We start from the raw sequence: 25764 nt of genomic DNA on the forward strand, positions 1-25764 counted from the left end.
TGAAGAGAAAGATTGGTGATAAAAGAAGAAATATTTCATTATCTTTTTTCTTTTTTAACCTTTTATTCCACTTTATGAAGATATCAAAATTTGCAATTTTCTATTTGTGAAAAAAAAAAAGAGAGTTGTTTGCTATGGTTGGTTACTTGAGCAAGCAAACACTTTTCTTGCCATTGATGACAATTTTTGTTATTGTTGGTGGATGTGTAGGTTAGCTAAATAAATAGTGGAAATTCCAAAATATATTTGAAGAGTATGTTGTCCTTTACTAATATTTCACACGAAATAATTAGTTTTAGATTTTATAATAAATTTGAACCGAGCCTAACTTTTACTATCGATATCGTAAATCGATATCGAGATTTACGATAGTTTTTCAGAAAAAAAATTTCAAGACGCACGACTTTCAAAAGTATGATGAGTGCCATGTACTGTCACAAATTTCAAAGTGAAAACTCTGGCGTTTAATGGTCAATTTTATATTTTAATTATTTTTTAGATATTTTTATAATTTTGTATATTAGAATTGTTTTTCTTATTATAAATAGTTTTGATTGACTATTTGAGACTACCTTTTAATTTTTAAAAAATTTTAATAAAATTTTTCAGTTTTTAATTTATTATTTCTCTTATATCGTTTTAATCAAATGATATTGATTAAAATTTTTGACGGATCTAATCAATCTTTTATCAATACATGATCTATTTCGGTTAAATACATATTTTTATCTTTATATTTTTTTTTGAATAATCCGTTATGCACTTTGCAAGCATCACATCGTAAACTTAATAATTAAACACAAATAGCCATGATATAATGTTTATAATTCATAATTGGTCTCTTTATTGATAATTGTGATTTAAATTTTATTTATTATATATTCTAAATTTTTATAAAATAATAAAATTAACTTTAATAAGATAAGATTACTTAATCAATAAAATTCATAGTATAATAAAAAATTGATTGAAATTATTTTCAACTTTTTTGGATAAATCATTTTTCTATAAAATAGAGTTTTTGTTGAATCATGCAGGAAAAGAAAAGAAAAATCATGCAAATTAAAAAATTATTTTTAGATTCATTGTGCCAAATAAAAACAACACTTTGTGCGCCACATCAACTATCAGGTGATACGCTGATAATATTATACATTTATGGTGTCAAACTTGCCTGATACACTGTCAAATATCGCTAAGTCAGCTTCATATTATTTTCTACACAAAGACTTCATCTAAAATACTATACATTTACATTTTATAAAATTATACTAAAAAATTTAATCAATTTTAATTTTTAGTCGGTTTAAAAAACTTTAGACAATTTAAATTATGAAATGATTATTTATAAACTGGATTTAGAACTTTTTACCAAAGAGATGCATAAAAAAAATTGTTAAAGAGATGAAAATTTAAAAATTTTATCAAATTAAAATATCTTTTTATCAGCTTAATAATACTTAAAATAAACCTTCAAATTGTGTAAAGTTTGCCATGACTAAAAATTATAACTCATATTTTTTTTATAATTTTTCAAAAGATATAAAATGTAAATGTATAAATATTTTAAATTTAGTCTGCAGTTGACGTGGTAATGATCTCCAGCGTGTCAAGTAAGTTCGACATTATAAGTGTCGAACATTGCCAGCATATTATTTGACATACTGACGTGGCACATAAATAGTTATTCGACACTTTGAATATTGAACAAACTCTTTATTCAACACTTTAAATGTCGAATAAGCTTATTCGACAGTATGACTGTTGACTAATCTTGTTTGATGCCATGAATTCGAAATAATTTTTTAATTTATATATATTTTATTTTTTTCTACCTAATTTAAAAAAAAAAACTCTACAAAATATCGCTACATCTTCTCAACTTTATCATAATTAATAATGAAAGTATATTTATTGTACATTCAATAAGATTGCACTAAATAAATTCTTAGAAGTGTTGGTGCACAAATTCTTAAACCTCAAAGCATATCTAAGGAAAGAAATTGCTAATCCTTCTAAGGCTTTTCCACTGACTCTAAAGAGTAGTTCTAATTAACATGGTATGAAAACGAAAACAAGCTTTTCTTGTCCAAATGCTTCATTCATAGATTAAAAAAAAGAGAGAGAGAATAATGCAAGGATTGCTTTGGAATCTCCTAACTCGTCTTGTCTCAGTGTCTCATTCTTTATTTTGCCTACAATATATGGAACTCACCACCCACCACTCTTTTACAGAACTTGTTGCTTTTGTTATTTAGTCTATTTGGCTTGACCTATTATTTTTAGGGATCTCTTTTTCTTCAAGGATATTCTAAAAAAAAGGGGAAAAAAAAAAAATCAGAAACAGGTAGATAAATACAAGATGTTAGGTTTAATGGCTGCCATAAGAGTAAATTATCAGACCCATTAAAGAGACTATTAGGTGTGATTTTTACTATGTTTTCTTACACAAAATAATTTATATTTTTCTCATAAAAATATTTTCTAATAAAATATTTATGTTTCAAACGTATAAAAAATAAATAAAATCTTGAGTTGAAGTCAATTTATCTAATTATTATTCACTTTCATAATAAAAAAGAAATAAGTTATCTATCATCATAATTTAGGAGTCAGCACTATTCTGTTTAAACTAAAAAAATTGATCAAACCGAATTAATTTAAAAATTCAGTTAAGTTTTTTATTTATTTCAGTTCGGTTCGGTTTTTCATTTTAAAAATTTCGGTTATTTCGATTCGGTTCAGTTTGATTTTAGTAAAAAAAATCAAAAAAATTAAACCGAACCGATTAGCGATAATAGGATACTATTTTCAATAATATAGATAAATTAGATCTTTAAAAGTTAAAATATTCTAATTAAATTTTAAAATATTAAAAATAAATTGTAAAAAATAAAAATTTTATTAAAATTCAAGATGAAATCGAATCGAATCAAATTGGTTCAATTCGATTTGATTTCTGATCAAAATTGATTCGGTTCAATGTTTATAAACACCAAAATTTTACTTTTTGATTTATTCAGTTCAATTTTAAATCGAACCGACCGAATACTTACTATCATAGTCCATCCATTGTGCTCGATTTTTTGCCTCGAGAAAACCTTATAGATATTAAATATTTCTTTGTTCTAAATTATCCATTTAAAAAATTTATAGGTTTTGAATGGAATTAAATGATGCATTATAAATTTATAATCTCATATATTATTATTGTACCTAAATTTTTATTGATTATATTCTAAATTTTAATAAATTAAAAAAATTAAACGATGATAACTTTATTATTTTATAAAAATTTAAAATATAATCAACAAGATTTAAAATATAGTAAACAATATGTATAATTAATTTTTAATTTTTCAATAAACTATTAATAATATGATTAACTTATATTTAATTTATAATTTTTATAAATTTAGATATTAAATGCGTTATAATTTTAGTTTTAATTTTTAACGAATTGAAGTGTAAGAAAAAAAAAATCCTTCAACTAATTATAACAGTTATTTAAAAAGTTATTTTCTTTTGACTAATTTTTAATGTAATTAGCTCAGAGGGAATAATTATACAAAAAAATTAGTTGACACTTTAGTCATTTTATTATTAATTTTTTTATACTATTTTTTATAAAAATATAATTATTTAATCTCTAAACTTTTTAAAATATAATTTTAAATTCTTAAACCCTTGTTTGATATGAATTCTTCTAAAAAAAATTTGAACTCTCCATAGAATTCAATTCATTTCTATTTATGAAAAAAATTCATCTGTTATAATAGAATTCAATTAAAATATCTATGTTAAATAAATTAATAATAAAATTTAAATTGATTTAATTTATTCATCATTCTTATTATCTTTAAACTAAATATAAATATTTATTCTTATAAATAACAATTATTATCACTTTCATTAAAAAAATATTATTAATATTTTTTAATGTTTAAAATCTAAATTTTACATAATTTTTTACCATTAAAAATATAAAATTATTTTTTAATTAACAAAATAATATAATAAAATTTTAATATTAATTATAAATATATTAAGTATTAATACTCACTATTAAATTAAAATAATTTTTGTAAAGTATAATTATTAATTAAAAATAAAAAATAAATTTAAAATTAAATCAAACAAAAAATAAAAAATATAAAAAATTCAAAGACTAATTAAGTAATTTTAATGCAAATAACTTTAAATGAAATCATTTCTTACAAAATTTTAACAATTTTAATAAGATTTACTTTTAATTTAAAATCAATTCATACAATAGAATTCTTATACGATTGATTTTTTCAAAAAGAATTCATTTCTTTTAAATTCTTTAAATTTGGCATTCCAAACAATGAATAAATATTATAAAGTATATATATATTTTTTTTCAATGAGAATTGAGAATCGAGGGAAGTTGAGATCTATCAGATTTATTCAGATGCACTTACCGCCAAACTAAATCTACGAGTACATATTATAAAGTGTATATATTATAAAGTGTATTTATTTAACAGAACGTGTTTAAATCACATTTTCATATAGAGATTAAATAATTATATTTTGATTGTCTAATTATACACGTGGGAATTTTTCAAGTTTAAACTGTCTCTTCTGCTCTCATTGTTCAAAGAGTTGGATGTATCTTCAACTTCAGCTTTCAAGTTTGACAATTAAAGTGATATTATATTTTAAGAAAAAAAAAGGACAAGAAATACCTAAATGCTTAATAATTTATGAGGAATTTGGTTCAAAGAAGCATGAATTGTGGATTGTTTGCCTGGTTAATTGGAAACCAAAGATTGCTTGGAAGCATGCACAAAATATGATTCAAAAAATAAGGAACTTGTCATGGGTTGAGAGAATCTTAATTATACATATCGTATGCATTATTATAGAGCTAAAAGTCAATAATCAATTTAATTAATCGAAAATATTTAAGTTCAATATAATTTATGACTATAACTTATATCTTGTGTAATGAATTTAATCATTTTGAATTTATTAAATTAATTATTGACTTTTATTTTAATTAGAGTGAACATAATAAATATAATTAATTTTTCAATTGGAGAGAATTTTGCCTTTTAATTTACTAGAATTAATGTTATCATAACACTTATAATCTATAATTATGTAAAAAGTTAAAAAATATTAAAAATGAGTTATTAATTTTTAAAAATATATTATTTCAAATTATAAAATAAGCCGAATTAAAAATAAAAATCAAATTAAATAAAAAAATTAATTTTATTTTTAAAAAATTTAGGGTATGATAGATGAAATTCATAAAATTTAGAGTCCTTTTATATATTTTTTTCAATTTAACTGTTAATCAAGAAATAAAAAGATGTTAAATGAGAAATAAAAATATTAATTATGATAAATACCTATGAATGAAATATTTATAAATAATAAAATTCAAAAAAGAATTTAGGTGGCAAATACGATATATATAAGCACTCCGAGACTTAGCCTGATAGAAAGTGCATCCTAATAGACTTGAGAGGTCTAAGATTCTACTCCCCCAACCTCCTATTCAAACAAAAAAAAAAACGATATATATGAGTTATTAATTATTATAGAAATTACACTCACATACTTAATCCGGTTGAATGTATATATAAGTAAATTTAGAGGTCTCGGATTCTACTCTCTTAATGCTTAATTTCCATTTAAAAAAATATTATAGAAATTAAATATTTGTTTTTTCAAAACATGTGATAATAATTCAAATTGAGGCTGACCAATCGCTTATATGCGCATAGACAAACATAATCAATTAATGAACAATAATTCATAAATTAATTTGGTAAAACATAACTATCAAAGCGAATATTCATATGATATAATTTCTTGCATGAGAAAACCTCTTTCGTAGACTGCGTTATGGAAATTAGAGAGCCTACGTTGTTCTGTTTGGCCGGCAACGGCCAACGTGCAAGATTCATTTTGTGGGGTCAGTTTACCGACAAATCAAGAATAGGGCATCAAATTATATTTAAAGCATCAAATTATATTTAATTTAACAATCCAATATCATTTACAGTTGATAACTAATTATAATTAATATATTTTAATTATTAATCATACCTTCCGCAAAAATTAAATCATTCACATGAACGCGAGAAAAAGGAAAACTCTCAAGGAATTTGATATGTATCATAAAAATGCTCCACATCTTACTCTAATAAGACGAACGGGAAGTCACTAATAGAGCTTCCACTTTCTAGAACTTCTCTCAACGGAACAATAGGGGTTAGAGTTCGGATGGATTCGTCAGGAGAGGAACTTGAAGTAGAACCTTTATTAGGGTAACAAAAGATGAACTATTCTTATTCATTCTAAAGAGAAAAAAGAAAACAAAGATTACTGTAAGAAGTTTAAATGAAAAATGAGTTATCTTTCTTAAAATAAAATATTACCGTCAAAAGCAAAAATGATATTTGAGGAAAAAGAAAGATTCGTATAAGACATTTTTGACGGCAGGTTTTAAATGTGGTATGAGAAGTAGGGTAGTTATCATTAAGGTAAATAGGTGAAACGATGTGAGTAGTAAAAATTTAATTTCAGTGGGTAAGAAAAATTATCTTTTTTCAATCTAAAAAATAAAAAATTAGAGGGGACCTTTGATACTACATAATAATCGCCCAAAGTAACATGATAAGGACCTGATAAGTGAAAAATACGGTCTAACTCAATGAAAGAAAGACTCAGATATCTCAAACACCCGATTTATCATCAAAACTCCTTCCTCTAAATCGGACGAATCTTGGGATAAAGTTACTATTATAAGATGTAATACAATATATCTCAATTATATTTGTAATCGTGAGATCATCAACCTATTAACTGTCGATATATTTATCTCAATTTTCTTACCGTGTAAAAGGAGAAAAATCACAAAAATAAAAGACGCTATTCTCTTACATTATTCGAGTTCTAATCAATCCATTGTATTTACCCCATTTGATGACCGTCGGGCTTCCTCTACTCTGGGCGGGGCCAGGGCCAAGAGGAGAACAATGACCCAAAAACCATCAAGCCCTCCTTAAGCAAGACCGATCCAGCCTCTCAAGCCCCGATCTGGATGCGCAGGGTAAGCTGGGACCACTATGAGGCCGGGTTCACCATGAGCCCGGGTTCAATGAGAAGAAATGAAGCCCAGTGAGATGATGTGAGAAAGAATAGCCGGCCCAGTCAGTTTGCAACCGGGTCCGCGTGCGTGCCAGGGGTAGGTAAAAAGGACAGGGGATCTTCTTCCAGAGGGGGCTCTCTCTTCTTCCGGCTCCTTCCTAGACTCCATTTTTATTTTTCTCTCTGCAACTCTTGTCTAAATATACTACTCTAATTCATAAAATCTGACTTGAACATCGGAGGGTCTCCACCGGGGCATCCCCGGTAGACCCCTGACCGTTTTTCCTTATTTTGCAGGTCCTTCCATCGAATAGAACATTGAGACATCCATTTGATGGACCGACAAAAAAGAAATCAGATCCATATAATATGGGGCGAGGGAAAGCCAGATCTATCAAATATGGAGTATGGGGAGATTTAGATTTATCACCATTCTTTAGGTATACTACTTGAGCGTCCACTACCACCTCACACTCTCTTTTTTGCAGATCTAGCCAATTATAATATAATTTTATTTTTCGACTATATTAATTTTATTAATTTTAGTCTAACTTATTGATATTAAAAACCATTTTTAACTTATTTAATATATATATATATATATATATATATATATTAGAAAACAATCTTTTTTTTAAAGTATTTTATAATATTAAAAAATAAAATATAATTAGTTAAAAATAAATGAAAAGATATTGATCTAGGTAGCATATTTTAATAAGCATTTATCATGAATATTTATGAAGAAAAAAAAATTCAATATTGCATATCAAATAATGAACTGAAATAAGATTTGAGTTATTTTAAAAGCTTATTAATCTAAATCAACGCATATTTTATATCATTCTTACGCATATTGTATGTGTAGATGATTATTATAGTAGATGAAATCATGGGTTTAATTTATTCAGTTGAAAAATTGCACAGTTCTAGAAATGGGCAAAGACTTGGACCGCCAAATGATGATCTTCCGACACATTATAATGAATCAAAAGACAGACAGGGTTTGAGAATTAGTTATAGAAATTGCTAGGTGTGTTTGCTGGTGATGATCCTTTTCAATTACAGGACAACAACTACTACTGCTATAGTGCTATTGCCCTTTAAAGTCAAGGGCTTAATCATCTGCCCTACCCTACCGACACTATGATGTTGCCACCCATATGACAATGGTGACCTTATTGCATGCTTATGTGGAATTCCTCTCTAACAAATCAAATTCTGACATTTTCCTTCATTTTGTGCTACAAAAACGACATATACGGGTTATCATGTCTCTTTGAAGGAATAAATGATCGATGCTTCAATTCATTTAAAACAAGTTGGGGACAATTCATTACATCTTTCTCACTTTTTAATGCATAAAATAACGACAAACATGTAAAAATTTAAAGAAAAATACCTTTTAATAAATTGAATATTTAAAACCTAAACTATATATTTAACCTATTTTTAAAAATATTTGTTTGAATTTTGATCATCGCGGAATCTTGAATATCTAGGCTGAGATTAAGTTTGGAGAAAGAGATTGATTTGAAACTTTAAGAGCCCAGTGCGTAAGCTGATCCATCAACACCATTTAATTTATGATTAAAGTATGCTAGACTGACTCTCTTGTCAAAAAGGAGTCTAACTCGTTTGACGTGACAGAGAATAGGAAAACAAGTCTAGTTATACTGTGACCCTATCAATATAAATGCCGGAGAGAAATTAAATGACCGCCTGATGAGAATGGACAGACAGATACATTCATATGTACGTACGGCTCTATGTGATAGAGACCGGTGATACTATAATAAAGTGACGGTTATGTGTTATTAAAGAATAAAAAAAATAATAAGAGGGAAAGTATAACAATTCAGACTAAGTTTTTATATATACACAAAACTCTAATTCTATTTAAATTTCAAAATATCAAACTCGAAAAATATGCTATGCAATTTCAATAAAAAATTTAAATTAATAATTAACGGAAATAATGACAGAATATCTAATTTATAATAGTATCACGATGTTTTTTAATTTTTTCTCTTGAAATTTTTTTTCTTTTAATAATTTTATCTTGAAAATAATTATGTCGAATATATATATATATATATATATATATATATATATATATATATATATTTTATGAATAATTTCATATTTTATTTACTTTAACGTGCAAATTAATAATGTTTAATTTTAAAGACACTGTTTATTTTTATTAGTGGAAGAATAAAAAAGAAAGATAAAGTTGTTAAAGTCTAGATATTTAGTTTGAATATTAACATTTTTTTCTTAATAATTATGATATTTACATGTCCCGAAATTGTCACTGGAAAAGCATTTTCTAAGAGACAAATAATTCCTGAGCCAAATAAATAAATAATATATAAAAAAAAATTAAAAAACATAATTGAATATTAAAAAAAAACAGATGAGACTAGAAAAGGACATAAGCATCAATCTGACAAATGATATACAACCAGCATAATAATTAGGGAAAACGCCATGCATGCAAATACTATATAAAAAAATAGACTATCACCTATAAAAAGTTAATAATAAATATTTGATTGATTAAAATTCATAGCTGATATTTTTAAGGGTAAATATTCGATTGGTTAAAATTTATGATTTAAAATTTTATTGTTAAATTTTTTCCATGGTTTTGAAATTGATGGAAAATTTTTGTGTTGGATTTTGTACGGATCATTTTTATAATAATTATATCATCTTGAAGTAGATTGGAAAATTATGATGATGGATTTGACGTCCTTGATGTGGGGTATAGGTATGTCATCTTAATGATTGATTGAACTTTTTAAAAAAAAAATCAAGTTTTGCTGATATATAATTTATTTAAATATTTTTAAAAAATAAATTTAAATCATTTTTACAAAGAGTTAATTCAATAATTATATGATTCAATTTAAAATTAACAAATTTAAGTTTAATTTCATTAATTTAAATTTAAATGAAAATTATACAAAACTGATTTTTATTTAAAAAAATTATCATAATTTATAATATTGATAATTTATGAAGTAATTTTAATTTAATCATCTTTTCTTTTATATATTAATTTTTATGGATAACCATCCATCGTCTTATATATTTCTTCGTATAATTTTTTTTAAATAAAAATTAAAAATTAAATAAATAAAATATAATATTTTTTAAATTTATTTAAATATATTTACTATCAGACTAAATTTGTGAATCACTTGATTCATTTAATTTTTTTTTTATTAAAATATAAAGCTTGTATTAATAAAAAGTTTAAGCCCATATACAATAATAAAAGATGTTAAACATCATGGCTTAAAAGCCCAAACAGATTAAATCCAGCCTAAGGATAAAGCTCAAAGCCCAACCCTAATCTAAGCTATTATTGCAGGGAAAGAGCATCTCCATCGTCTTAACCTATTTGCCGATCTCTATCGTCCCATGTCTTCCTTTAAGATTGCCTGAAAATTATTAGCAAAGATTTTTGTAAGTTAATCTATAGGTTTATTTGTTGGAGAAAATTAAAAAATTAAAAAGATTTAATTCTACTTTAAACTAAAAGTTTACAATTAAAGAGAAATAAGCAATTATATTTGTCTTTTTTTAATTTTTGATCATGCAATTATATATCAGGTTGTGGGAAATTTTTATTTTTGATCACAGAAATAAGCAATGCTTTATAAAAAATTATAAAAATTTTTATTTAGAATTTTAAATAGATTTGAAAGCAGTAAATTTGTGTCGATCGAAGGCCATCTTGAACAACAGTAGCATCATCTTCTATACGATAATCGACGTAATTTTGATTCTAAGCAATCATACACCCATTGGAGGCAAAGGAGAGAGAAGGCCGAGAAGAAGAATATGGAGAAAGTGATGAACATGATAAAGCCGAAACCAAACCCACAGCAGCAATTGAGAGATTGGCAGCGTAAACTCCGTCAAGAGTGTCGCAACATCGAGCGCCAAATCCGAGGCAATTACCTTAATTTCTGTGATTTTTTTCGAATTTTTGTTTGGGTCTCTATGTGATGGTTTGTTTTTGTCGCATCGATCTAGGGATTTGGCTGGTGGGTACTAGTTATCTTGGTTGTAACTTTGTGTTTATGAATTTAGTTTGGGTTCTATTGTAGATATACAGAGAGAAGAGAAAAGTGTACAAAAAGCAATCAAAGATGCTGCCAAGAGGAATGACATGGGTTCTGCGAAGGTACTGCTGCTTTTACCATAATCAAAATAAATCCCTTTACTTGTTCATCGTTACCATAAAATGTTTCTGGCTTTCTGCCGAGGAACCCTTTTGGGTCTTTAATTTGGTTGGTTGATAAAGTTCATCCCTTTGCTTCTACCTGCACTCTGGATTGCATAGTTCTGCTTTATTATTATAGTAAAGGGAATATATATATTGTGTGCTAAATTTACATTCACACTTTCTACTTGCGCTGCGTTTGTTGAAGGTTCCATAATTTCTTGTCCCTTAAGAAATGCTTAAATCAGCAAACCTTGAAGATGGTATTGTTTGTTTGCTTTTGTGGTTTTCCATTTGTACTTGTAGCTGAGTATGTTATTGAAGGAGCAAAGTTTCTTTCTTTTCTTTTTTTCCCCCCCGAGTGTGATCAGTAGTATTTTTGCTTTGTTTATAATTTGTGCTACGGTACATTTAATTCCCATAACGTTTTCACTTTTGATTTTTGCTTCCTTGAAATGCATTTAATGTTAAGAAAGTTATAGACTTCATGTTCTTAAATGATCTGGTTATAGTTAATGAATTCTGGCCCTTTTGATGAATGTGCATTCCATCTCCCTACCTTGCAGTAAGTTTGTTGATGTTGATTATGCATCTGGAAAGTAGAACTCCCAATGGCTGACCTCTTGTCTATGTGCCATTTATTTGAGTGAATGTGGTGCTATATTTAAGTTACATGAAAATGAATACCCCTTTCTTTTGCCATATGATTTAATTGTGTGCTCATTAAGGATGTTGACCACTAGCATGCAATACACAATGGTCTTATTTCTTCTTTTCTATTTGTAATTTATTGCAGGCCCTCGCTAAGGAAATTGTGCGATCTAGAAGAACAGTAAACAGGCTTTATGAAAATAAGGCACAAATGAATTCTATATCAATGCACCTTGGTGAAAGTGTGGGTATGTTATCTCTAATGCTCAGTTTGTGGTCTATTTTGGCTCTAAAGATTGTTATCTATTAATTAAAGTTTTTGAATTTCGGTGGTGAAAATTGCTTATCTATAGCTACATTTATAGTAATATTAAAAGGAGTGGGTTCATTGGAATATGTTTTATATTAGCATTAGTGGTCGGAAGATGGGTGTGCGCCTTGGACCATTGCAAGCTGGTGGCCATGGGCTCAACCTTGAAAAAGGTATCCTTGCAATGCAGGGAGAAACCTGTAGATCTTTGATGTTTCTTAGAGCCTGGCTTGCATAGCTCTTGGTTGGGATACTTCTGTTATGGGTCGGAAGATAATTACAGTGAGCCAGTTTGAGATTGCTCATGGGGTGAGAGAATTTTGAGGTGTTAGTTCACTTGTATAGGTAGAATAAGGATGGCTAAAGTGCCCCATTCATGATCCACTTGGCCAGTGAGGTTTTTTTTCTTAGGTTGAATGCATATTTATACCTTTGTACTCTTTTGGATTAATCTATTGAAGACTTGACTAAAATTGTAACTTGTTAAATACTTGAACTTATAAAGATCTAAACAATAAACACAAATTAATCATATTAATAATAATTTATCAGAAAAAAGTGAAAATAATCACAAATTGTTGATTGCATTCTAACTTTTGCTAATTGTATTCTAAATTTTTAGAAATTGACAAAGTTAGACAAGAGTTTTGTTATCATTTTATAAACATTTAAAGCATAGTTAACAAAATTTAGAGTACAGTCAGAAATAAGTGATACCTTTTTTTTCTTTTACTCTTTTTGATAAATCATCAATGAAATAACTAATTTGTATTTAATTGTTATGCTTTTTGTAAGTTCAGGTGTTACAATATGTTTTGATTTTAGTTAGATGTTTAATTTATTAATTCCAATAGTACAGTAAGTATATCTTTTGATTTCTTTCTTGGGTGGGTCAGTGTAGATGATGGTGATAGTGACATTCTTTCCAATATCCTTTTCGGAATATCCATAATACAGATAGTAAGTTAGTATAGTTGTGATGCTTGTGATTTCTCATGACATATTTTCAGCAAGCAGATTCTGCCTCCTGGTCTAGCTGAAGTGGTTTAAAGGTTGATAGACTGTGGTTGGGGTTACTAGACCCAGACTCTCAGATGTGTATATGTATATGTAATGTGTGTGTATGTATATACAAACATATCCTCTTCCCCCCTCAAGCAAGATGCAGTATACATTTTGAGGGAGAGAGAAAGACATAATTATTGGAGCAATTTTTCTTGATTGCATGATATACGCTTTGAGAGTTAGAACTTATAAGGTTAGATGAGGGGCAGGCAGTGTTCTCTCATATGCTGGCTTCTCTAAGGATGCAGTTAATCAATACAGGATTCTTCTTTCCTTGTTTGGTTATTGAGTTGGGATCCTTGAGCAACTGTAGAACTGGCTAAAAATCTTTTTCAGTTTAAATGTTGGAGATTCTTGTCATGGGACTATCTAGAATTCACTTGTTATGGATTGCATTTCATCCATCATGAGCTTCCTGGCATCAATTATGCTCTGTTTCACCGCAGTTCTGCCTAATTGATTCCAGTGCTCTGTCGTTGCTTCCTTTGAGATTACGGATCTGCTCCTCTAATTCATCCAGCCTGACCGCTTCTTGGCTCGCCACCACACTTCTAGTCTTCTTGCAACAGACAGCCACAAAGAAAATTTGGAAATCCACCCACTCTTGAATTGGCTCTGATACCATTTTGTCAGTAGCAGCCCTTGGATCAGGGGTCTACTGAGATAGAAGGAGAATAATTATAGTGAAGAGGGAGAAGAAGAAGAGGAGAAGAGAAGAAGAATTAAGGAGGATAGAATAGAAGAGAGAAATTAGGGGAGAGAGAATATCTGTTTGTTCATATTCATTGTCGCATGTCCTTTCTGTACATGTGTTCCCTTTTATTCTCACTGTAACAAACTCTAACTAACATTGCTTTCCCTCCAAAACTAACACCCACAGCTAACCCCTTCTTTATTTCCACCCCAAAACTACTTCCTCTCAACTCTTCCGGAGTCTTCTACCTTCTTCTTCCATTTCTTCCTCCTATGTGTGACAAACTTGTTATTGGAAAGTTGAAATGTATAATGTGTATTAGTACTTGAAGGATCAATATTTTGGTTCTTTGTTTGTCAACTCTCAAGGGTGTTTTTAGTTTGTCCTTCCATCCTTTTTTGAATGCCTTGGTCACATTTCTGTACAGTGTTTGGTACTTGTGTTTTTATGTTATATGTTACATATAAAGTGCTGTGTGGTACTCATATGCCCCGTGTAATTATTGAATATTGATCTTTCATGTTTGCTATTGTTAAATGTATGTCTGATATGACTTGCTGTTGATGTTCAAGGACCTATTTTGGGGAGTATGAGTGCTTATGTTCTTCAAAATTTTCCTCTTTCTTCTGTGTATATTAATATGGTGCTTGTATCTGCTGTTGGTTTGGATACTGAACTTATTGTTATTCCTCGCATGTCCTGTCTCATCTAGCTGGCTTATGCTGCACAAGTTGACCACTGAATTTCTTCATGTATATTTTAACTACTGCAGGCATAATAGAGCCATGGCCTTTCTTATATGTATGGTTGCATGAACATATGATCTGCTCATCCTGTTGTTTGCTTAATTTTCTGTAATAATATGAAATGCCAATACATTTGTTGGGTGTCCCGCTCTCTGTGCTATCGCTTCAAAACTTAAGTAAAGATGCTTTCTACTTGTTCAATTCCCCCTCCATCCTCTTTTTTATTCTATATTTTTTGTCAGTAGTTTATCCTACTTCCTTTAATGGCTCAGGTGAAGAAAATAATCACTCCGGAAGACAGGCGTCTATATATACTGCATGATTGCATGCCAAGTAAATAATGTAGCTCGTGTGGGATTATTGAATGTTTACCTGCATGTAATTCAGAATGGATCATGCTAGCTTTTTTTGGTTTTCTGTAATCATTTTGTTGTTTTAATTTATTGGTTGGTCTTGCAGCAATTGCCCGTACAGTGGGCCATTTATCCAAGAGTGCTGAGGTGATGAAGCTTGTTAATAATCTTATGAAGGCTCCAGAAGTGGCTGCTACAATGCTAGAGTTTAGCAAAGAAATGACCAAGGTTGTTTTATTTTTCTTTCATTTAGGAGTGAACAAAGTTGAAGGTCTTCTTTTGGTTACTCTTTTTTTTTTTTCTATTTTGGAACTTCTGTGCTACATTTCTCGGGATGTGTTTAAAGTTGCTCCATGCATTCATACTGCTTTGGTTGTCATTTCTTCACTTTAAACTAAAGAAATTTTTGTTAATTGTAGTATATTATGGCCGACTTCTCTGGTAATTGTTATTGTTTTCGTTATGATTTGCAGGCAGGGGTAATTGAAGAATTTGTGAATGATGCTGTTGACAATGCACTGGATTCCGAAGATATTGAAGAAGAAATTGAGGAAGAAGTTGACAAGGTCTTGACTGCTATAGCTGGTGAGACTGCTGCACAGCTACCAGAAGCAGTGAGGAAGGAGAGAGTGAAGCAATCAGCTGGGACAGAAAGGACAGCCGAGGAGGTACATGTGAAATATTGACATGGACTAATAAACCCATTTTTAGCTAATTCTTTTTAGCAGAAAAATGTGAAATATTCTTTTGATTCTTTTAGGAAGAAGCCATTGCCGAGGGTGTTGATGATGAGGAAGAACTAGAAGAAATAAGGGCTCGACTTGCCAAAGTTAGGTCTTAGTTTGACCCTTCGAGCACCTTATCTTATTCTGGTGAACTAAAAAGGGGCTTTGAGCACATTTAACTTGCATGTAGGCATTGATCAATCACAAATGAATTGCTGACGACTGAATTACTGAAACTCTGTTCACCATTGACAGTGGGTACATGAGATAATGAAAAAAAAAATAAAATTCTGTATTATATATTGAAAGCGGCTTTCCCCCTATGTACACGAAAAGTTATTAGCTGCTGTGGTATCATACCTAACATAGGCATTGTTGTCAATGCCATTCAAACTCCTTATCTGTACTAAAAAAAAAAGAAATGATATGCAATTGAATCATTTTGTAGACTGGGGTCTTTTGGCTTGGAGCTCTTCACACTTTGATGACTGCATTTGCTTTTATCATCCTACCATATTTAGTTTATCAGTTATGAACAATATCTGAAGTAGCAAGTGTTTAATTTTAGCTGGACTTTGATGGGTGCACAATGCATGTGATGCAGTTCGAAATTCTGTTTAAATGCACTGAGCTCAACTGAATGTTTTTGTTCGGATATGTATGTGAATGCATGCGTGCGGATAAGTTCATTCTCATATCATGCATTCCATACCTTAAAAATCAAATGCTTTTAACAGTTCTTTTTAGGCGCAAATGAATAGCTATGAACACATTTTGATTTGCTTAATATTTGTTGATCATGTGTTTAATATGAATCTTCAGCCAAGGGCGCAGGCAGAGTCCGGAGATTATAAACTCTTCTTCATTGATTTGGTGTAAAAACAGATCGAATCTCAGCAGATGAAAACATTGTTCATGACAAATCACTAAAAGTAAACTTTTGGTGAACAATGTTTGGAATCTTGAATATCTAGGCTGAGATTAAGTTTGGAGAAAGAGATTGATTTGAAACTTTAAGAGCCCAGTGCGTAAGCTGATCCATCAACACCATTTAATTTATGATTAAAGTATGCTAGACTGACTCTCTTGTCAAAAAGGAGTCTAACTCGTTTGACGTGACAGAGAATAGGAAAACAAGTCTAGTTATACTGTGACCCTATCAATATAAATGCCGGAGAGAAATTAAATGACCGCCTGATGAGAATGGACAGACAGATACATTCATATGTACGTACGGCTCTATGTGATAGAGACCGGTGATACTATAATAAAGTGACGGTTATGTGTTATTAAAGAATAAAAAAAATAATAAGAGGGAAAGTATAACAATTCAGACTAAGTTTTTATATATACACAAAACTCTAATTCTATTTAAATTTCAAAATATCAAACTCGAAAAATATGCTATGCAATTTCAATAAAAAATTTAAATTAATAATTAACGGAAATAATGACAGAATATCTAATTTATAATAGTATCACGATGTTTTTTAATTTTTTCTCTTGAAATTTTTTTTCTTTTAATAATTTTATCTTGAAAATAATTATGTCGAATATATATATATATATATATATATATATATATATATATATATATATTTTATGAATAATTTCATATTTTATTTACTTTAACGTGCAAATTAATAATGTTTAATTTTAAAGACACTGTTTATTTTTATTAGTGGAAGAATAAAAAAGAAAGATAAAGTTGTTAAAGTCTAGATATTTAGTTTGAATATTAACATTTTTTTCTTAATAATTATGATATTTACATGTCCCGAAATTGTCACTGGAAAAGCATTTTCTAAGAGACAAATAATTCCTGAGCCAAATAAATAAATAATATATAAAAAAAATTAAAAAACATAATTGAATATTAAAAAAAAACAGATGAGACTAGAAAAGGACATAAGCATCAATCTGACAAATGATATACAACCAGCATAATAATTAGGGAAAACGCCATGCATGCAAATACTATATAAAAAAATAGACTATCACCTATAAAAAGTTAATAATAAATATTTGATTGATTAAAATTCATAGCTGATATTTTTAAGGGTAAATATTCGATTGGTTAAAATTTATGATTTAAAATTTTATTGTTAAATTTTTTCCATGGTTTTGAAATTGATGGAAAATTTTTGTGTTGGATTTTGTACGGATCATTTTTATAATAATTATATCATCTTGAAGTAGATTGGAAAATTATGATGATGGATTTGACGTCCTTGATGTGGGGTATAGGTATGTCATCTTAATGATTGATTGAACTTTTTAAAAAAAAAATCAAGTTTTGCTGATATATAATTTATTTAAATATTTTTAAAAAATAAATTTAAATCATTTTTACAAAGAGTTAATTCAATAATTATATGATTCAATTTAAAATTAACAAATTTAAGTTTAATTTCATTAATTTAAATTTAAATGAAAATTATACAAAACTGATTTTTATTTAAAAAAATTATCATAATTTATAATATTGATAATTTATGAAGTAATTTTAATTTAATCATCTTTTCTTTTATATATTAATTTTTATGGATAACCATCCATCGTCTTATATATTTCTTCGTATAATTTTTTTTAAATAAAAATTAAAAATTAAATAAATAAAATATAATATTTTTTAAATTTATTTAAATATATTTACTATCAGACTAAATTTGTGAATCACTTGATTCATTTAATTTTTTTTTTATTAAAATATAAAGCTTGTATTAATAAAAAGTTTAAGCCCATATACAATAATAAAAGATGTTAAACATCATGGCTTAAAAGCCCAAACAGATTAAATCCAGCCTAAGGATAAAGCTCAAAGCCCAACCCTAATCTAAGCTATTATTGCAGGGAAAGAGCATCTCCATCGTCTTAACCTATTTGCCGATCTCTATCGTCCCATGTCTTCCTTTAAGATTGCCTGAAAATTATTAGCAAAGATTTTTGTAAGTTAATCTATAGGTTTATTTGTTGGAGAAAATTAAAAATTAAAAAGATTTAATTCTACTTTAAACTAAAAGTTTACAATTAAAGAGAAATAAGCAATTATATTTGTCTTTTTTTAATTTTTGATCATGCAATTATATATCAGGTTGTGGGAAATTTTTATTTTTGATCACAGAAATAAGCAATGCTTTATAAAAAATTATAAAAATTTTTATTTAGAATTTTAAATAGATTTGAAAGCAGTAAATTTGTGTCGATCGAAGGCCATCTTGAACAACAGTAGCATCATCTTCTATACGATAATCGACGTAATTTTGATTCTAAGCAATCATACACCCATTGGAGGCAAAGGAGAGAGAAGGCCGAGAAGAAGAATATGGAGAAAGTGATGAACATGATAAAGCCGAAACCAAACCCACAGCAGCAATTGAGAGATTGGCAGCGTAAACTCCGTCAAGAGTGTCGCAACATCGAGCGCCAAATCCGAGGCAATTACCTTAATTTCTGTGATTTTTTTCGAATTTTTGTTTGGGTCTCTATGTGATGGTTTGTTTTTGTCGCATCGATCTAGGGATTTGGCTGGTGGGTACTAGTTATCTTGGTTGTAACTTTGTGTTTATGAATTTAGTTTGGGTTCTATTGTAGATATACAGAGAGAAGAGAAAAGTGTACAAAAAGCAATCAAAGATGCTGCCAAGAGGAATGACATGGGTTCTGCGAAGGTACTGCTGCTTTTACCATAATCAAAATAAATCCCTTTACTTGTTCATCGTTACCATAAAATGTTTCTGGCTTTCTGCCGAGGAACCCTTTTGGGTCTTTAATTTGGTTGGTTGATAAAGTTCATCCCTTTGCTTCTACCTGCACTCTGGATTGCATAGTTCTGCTTTATTATTATAGTAAAGGGAATATATATATTGTGTGCTAAATTTACATTCACACTTTCTACTTGCGCTGCGTTTGTTGAAGGTTCCATAATTTCTTGTCCCTTAAGAAATGCTTAAATCAGCAAACCTTGAAGATGGTATTGTTTGTTTGCTTTTGTGGTTTTCCATTTGTACTTGTAGCTGAGTATGTTATTGAAGGAGCAAAGTTTCTTTCTTTTCTTTTTTTCCCCCCCGAGTGTGATCAGTAGTATTTTTGCTTTGTTTATAATTTGTGCTACGGTACATTTAATTCCCATAACGTTTTCACTTTTGATTTTTGCTTCCTTGAAATGCATTTAATGTTAAGAAAGTTATAGACTTCATGTTCTTAAATGATCTGGTTATAGTTAATGAATTCTGGCCCTTTTGATGAATGTGCATTCCATCTCCCTACCTTGCAGTAAGTTTGTTGATGTTGATTATGCATCTGGAAAGTAGAACTCCCAATGGCTGACCTCTTGTCTATGTGCCATTTATTTGAGTGAATGTGGTGCTATATTTAAGTTACATGAAAATGAATACCCCTTTCTTTTGCCATATGATTTAATTGTGTGCTCATTAAGGATGTTGACCACTAGCATGCAATACACAATGGTCTTATTTCTTCTTTTCTATTTGTAATTTATTGCAGGCCCTCGCTAAGGAAATTGTGCGATCTAGAAGAACAGTAAACAGGCTTTATGAAAATAAGGCACAAATGAATTCTATATCAATGCACCTTGGTGAAAGTGTGGGTATGTTATCTCTAATGCTCAGTTTGTGGTCTATTTTGGCTCTAAAGATTGTTATCTATTAATTAAAGTTTTTGAATTTCGGTGGTGAAAATTGCTTATCTATAGCTACATTTATAGTAATATTAAAAGGAGTGGGTTCATTGGAATATGTTTTATATTAGCATTAGTGGTCGGAAGATGGGTGTGCGCCTTGGACCATTGCAAGCTGGTGGCCATGGGCTCAACCTTGAAAAAGGTATCCTTGCAATGCAGGGAGAAACCTGTAGATCTTTGATGTTTCTTAGAGCCTGGCTTGCATAGCTCTTGGTTGGGATACTTCTGTTATGGGTCGGAAGATAATTACAGTGAGCCAGTTTGAGATTGCTCATGGGGTGAGAGAATTTTGAGGTGTTAGTTCACTTGTATAGGTAGAATAAGGATGGCTAAAGTGCCCCATTCATGATCCACTTGGCCAGTGAGGTTTTTTTTCTTAGGTTGAATGCATATTTATACCTTTGTACTCTTTTGGATTAATCTATTGAAGACTTGACTAAAATTGTAACTTGTTAAATACTTGAACTTATAAAGATCTAAACAATAAACACAAATTAATCATATTAATAATAATTTATCAGAAAAAAGTGAAAATAATCACAAATTGTTGATTGCATTCTAACTTTTGCTAATTGTATTCTAAATTTTTAGAAATTGACAAAGTTAGACAAGAGTTTTGTTATCATTTTATAAACATTTAAAGCATAGTTAACAAAATTTAGAGTACAGTCAGAAATAAGTGATACCTTTTTTTTCTTTTACTCTTTTTGATAAATCATCAATGAAATAACTAATTTGTATTTAATTGTTATGCTTTTTGTAAGTTCAGGTGTTACAATATGTTTTGATTTTAGTTAGATGTTTAATTTATTAATTCCAATAGTACAGTAAGTATATCTTTTGATTTCTTTCTTGGGTGGGTCAGTGTAGATGATGGTGATAGTGACATTCTTTCCAATATCCTTTTCGGAATATCCATAATACAGATAGTAAGTTAGTATAGTTGTGATGCTTGTGATTTCTCATGACATATTTTCAGCAAGCAGATTCTGCCTCCTGGTCTAGCTGAAGTGGTTTAAAGGTTGATAGACTGTGGTTGGGGTTACTAGACCCAGACTCTCAGATGTGTATATGTATATGTAATGTGTGTGTATGTATATACAAACATATCCTCTTCCCCCCTCAAGCAAGATGCAGTATACATTTTGAGGGAGAGAGAAAGACATAATTATTGGAGCAATTTTTCTTGATTGCATGATATACGCTTTGAGAGTTAGAACTTATAAGGTTAGATGAGGGGCAGGCAGTGTTCTCTCATATGCTGGCTTCTCTAAGGATGCAGTTAATCAATACAGGATTCTTCTTTCCTTGTTTGGTTATTGAGTTGGGATCCTTGAGCAACTGTAGAACTGGCTAAAAATCTTTTTCAGTTTAAATGTTGGAGATTCTTGTCATGGGACTATCTAGAATTCACTTGTTATGGATTGCATTTCATCCATCATGAGCTTCCTGGCATCAATTATGCTCTGTTTCACCGCAGTTCTGCCTAATTGATTCCAGTGCTCTGTCGTTGCTTCCTTTGAGATTACGGATCTGCTCCTCTAATTCATCCAGCCTGACCGCTTCTTGGCTCGCCACCACACTTCTAGTCTTCTTGCAACAGACAGCCACAAAGAAAATTTGGAAATCCACCCACTCTTGAATTGGCTCTGATACCATTTTGTCAGTAGCAGCCCTTGGATCAGGGGTCTACTGAGATAGAAGGAGAATAATTATAGTGAAGAGGGAGAAGAAGAAGAGGAGAAGAGAAGAAGAATTAAGGAGGATAGAATAGAAGAGAGAAATTAGGGGAGAGAGAATATCTGTTTGTTCATATTCATTGTCGCATGTCCTTTCTGTACATGTGTTCCCTTTTATTCTCACTGTAACAAACTCTAACTAACATTGCTTTCCCTCCAAAACTAACACCCACAGCTAACCCCTTCTTTATTTCCACCCCAAAACTACTTCCTCTCAACTCTTCCGGAGTCTTCTACCTTCTTCTTCCATTTCTTCCTCCTATGTGTGACAAACTTGTTATTGGAAAGTTGAAATGTATAATGTGTATTAGTACTTGAAGGATCAATATTTTGGTTCTTTGTTTGTCAACTCTCAAGGGTGTTTTTAGTTTGTCCTTCCATCCTTTTTTGAATGCCTTGGTCACATTTCTGTACAGTGTTTGGTACTTGTGTTTTTATGTTATATGTTACATATAAAGTGCTGTGTGGTACTCATATGCCCCGTGTAATTATTGAATATTGATCTTTCATGTTTGCTATTGTTAAATGTATGTCTGATATGACTTGCTGTTGATGTTCAAGGACCTATTTTGGGGAGTATGAGTGCTTATGTTCTTCAAAATTTTCCTCTTTCTTCTGTGTATATTAATATGGTGCTTGTATCTGCTGTTGGTTTGGATACTGAACTTATTGTTATTCCTCGCATGTCCTGTCTCATCTAGCTGGCTTATGCTGCACAAGTTGACCACTGAATTTCTTCATGTATATTTTAACTACTGCAGGCATAATAGAGCCATGGCCTTTCTTATATGTATGGTTGCATGAACATATGATCTGCTCATCCTGTTGTTTGCTTAATTTTCTGTAATAATATGAAATGCCAATACATTTGTTGGGTGTCCCGCTCTCTGTGCTATCGCTTCAAAACTTAAGTAAAGATGCTTTCTACTTGTTCAATTCCCCCTCCATCCTCTTTTTTATTCTATATTTTTTGTCAGTAGTTTATCCTACTTCCTTTAATGGCTCAGGTGAAGAAAATAATCACTCCGGAAGACAGGCGTCTATATATACTGCATGATTGCATGCCAAGTAAATAATGTAGCTCGTGTGGGATTATTGAATGTTTACCTGCATGTAATTCAGAATGGATCATGCTAGCTTTTTTTGGTTTTCTGTAATCATTTTGTTGTTTTAATTTATTGGTTGGTCTTGCAGCAATTGCCCGTACAGTGGGCCATTTATCCAAGAGTGCTGAGGTGATGAAGCTTGTTAATAATCTTATGAAGGCTCCAGAAGTGGCTGCTACAATGCTAGAGTTTAGCAAAGAAATGACCAAGGTTGTTTTATTTTTCTTTCATTTAGGAGTGAACAAAGTTGAAGGTCTTCTTTTGGTTACTCTTTTTTTTTTTTCTATTTTGGAACTTCTGTGCTACATTTCTCGGGATGTGTTTAAAGTTGCTCCATGCATTCATACTGCTTTGGTTGTCATTTCTTCACTTTAAACTAAAGAAATTTTTGTTAATTGTAGTATATTATGGCCGACTTCTCTGGTAATTGTTATTGTTTTCGTTATGATTTGCAGGCAGGGGTAATTGAAGAATTTGTGAATGATGCTGTTGACAATGCACTGGATTCCGAAGATATTGAAGAAGAAATTGAGGAAGAAGTTGACAAGGTCTTGACTGCTATAGCTGGTGAGACTGCTGCACAGCTACCAGAAGCAGTGAGGAAGGAGAGAGTGAAGCAATCAGCTGGGACAGAAAGGACAGCCGAGGAGGTACATGTGAAATATTGACATGGACTAATAAACCCATTTTTAGCTAATTCTTTTTAGCAGAAAAATGTGAAATATTCTTTTGATTCTTTTAGGAAGAAGCCATTGCCGAGGGTGTTGATGATGAGGAAGAACTAGAAGAAATAAGGGCTCGACTTGCCAAAGTTAGGTCTTAGTTTGACCCTTCGAGCACCTTATCTTATTCTGGTGAACTAAAAAGGGGCTTTGAGCACATTTAACTTGCATGTAGGCATTGATCAATCACAAATGAATTGCTGACGACTGAATTACTGAAACTCTGTTCACCATTGACAGTGGGTACATGAGATAATGAAAAAAAAATAAAATTCTGTATTATATATTGAAAGCGGCTTTCCCCCTATGTACACGAAAAGTTATTAGCTGCTGTGGTATCATACCTAACATAGGCATTGTTGTCAATGCCATTCAAACTCCTTATCTGTACTAAAAAAAAAAGAAATGATATGCAATTGAATCATTTTGTAGACTGGGGTCTTTTGGCTTGGAGCTCTTCACACTTTGATGACTGCATTTGCTTTTATCATCCTACCATATTTAGTTTATCAGTTATGAACAATATCTGAAGTAGCAAGTGTTTAATTTTAGCTGGACTTTGATGGGTGCACAATGCATGTGATGCAGTTCGAAATTCTGTTTAAATGCACTGAGCTCAACTGAATGTTTTTGTTCGGATATGTATGTGAATGCATGCGTGCGGATAAGTTCATTCTCATATCATGCATTCCATACCTTAAAAATCAAATGCTTTTAACAGTTCTTTTTAGGCGCAAATGAATAGCTATGAACACATTTTGATTTGCTTAATATTTGTTGATCATGTGTTTAATATGAATCTTCAGCCAAGGGCGCAGGCAGAGTCCGGAGATTATAAACTCTTCTTCATTGATTTGGTGTAAAAACAGATCGAATCTCAGCAGATGAAAACATTGTTCATGACAAATCACTAAAAGTAAACTTTTGGTGAACAAATCCACCCTACTAAAATATCCTTTTAATGCAATTTTAGGTTTTGCATTCTGTATGCATTCATTCAAAACGATTTGGCAGGTTCCGTAATCTCTCTAGTAATCAATTCAAGACAAGAAGCCATATAGATGGCTCTATGAAATAACTAGAAAGATTTATTTTTTAGTTTCTATATATTGTCATTATCAACAAATCAGTCTTTACATTTTTTAAAATATATTAAAATGTTATTATATTTTCTTTCTGTTAATAAAATAGTACTTCTGTCCTTTTTTTCGTTAAAAATAATGAGAAAATTTTTAAATTTAATTTTGTCTTAAAATAAAATCTCTTATTTAATTTCTGGATATTGTCGTTATTAATAAGTCAATCTCTATATTTTCAGAAATCTATTAAAACGTCTTTATCTTTTCTCAGATCTATTAAAACGTTCTTATCGTTTCTCCCCGTCAATGAAATAGTCTCTCCTCCTCTTCAAAAAAATGAAGAAGAAGAAGAAAAAGAAAAAGAAGAAGATGATGATGAAGAAGAAAAAGAAGGAGAAGGAGAAGAAGATGATGATAAGGAAGAAGAAAAATTGCCTCGTCCTTCTCCTCTTCTTAAAAAAGAAAAAGAAAAATAAAAATAAAAAAAGAATTAAAAAAAAA

At 29.9% G+C, this 25764-nt stretch overlaps 2 protein-coding genes across 2 annotated transcripts; both read left to right on the forward strand.

The window, feature by feature from the left end:
• Nucleotides 1–10541: 10541 nt before the first annotated feature.
• On the forward strand, nt 10542–16362 carry LOC110614000 (vacuolar protein sorting-associated protein 24 homolog 1). The gene is made up of 6 exons (XM_021755443.2): nt 10542–11098; nt 11256–11332; nt 12168–12270; nt 15297–15418; nt 15664–15858; nt 15951–16362. Exons 1-6 carry the CDS (start codon nt 10987–10989, stop codon nt 16029–16031), a joined length of 690 nt encoding a protein of 229 aa, XP_021611135.1. The 5' UTR covers nt 10542–10986; the 3' UTR covers nt 16032–16362.
• A 2596-nt stretch (nt 16363–18958) lies between these two features.
• LOC122723565 (vacuolar protein sorting-associated protein 24 homolog 1) lies at nt 18959–24615 on the forward strand. Its single transcript, XM_043956239.1, has 6 exons — nt 18959–19352; nt 19510–19586; nt 20422–20524; nt 23551–23672; nt 23918–24112; nt 24205–24615. The coding sequence occupies exons 1-6, from the start codon at nt 19241–19243 to the stop codon at nt 24283–24285; spliced, it is 690 nt and encodes a 229-aa protein (XP_043812174.1). The 5' UTR covers nt 18959–19240; the 3' UTR covers nt 24286–24615.
• Nucleotides 24616–25764: the final 1149 nt, after the last annotated feature.

The sequence above is a fragment of the Manihot esculenta genome, chromosome 4 (genome assembly GCF_001659605.2).
Source record: "Manihot esculenta cultivar AM560-2 chromosome 4, M.esculenta_v8, whole genome shotgun sequence".
In the NCBI taxonomy this organism is placed as follows: Eukaryota; Viridiplantae; Streptophyta; class Magnoliopsida; order Malpighiales; family Euphorbiaceae; genus Manihot; species Manihot esculenta.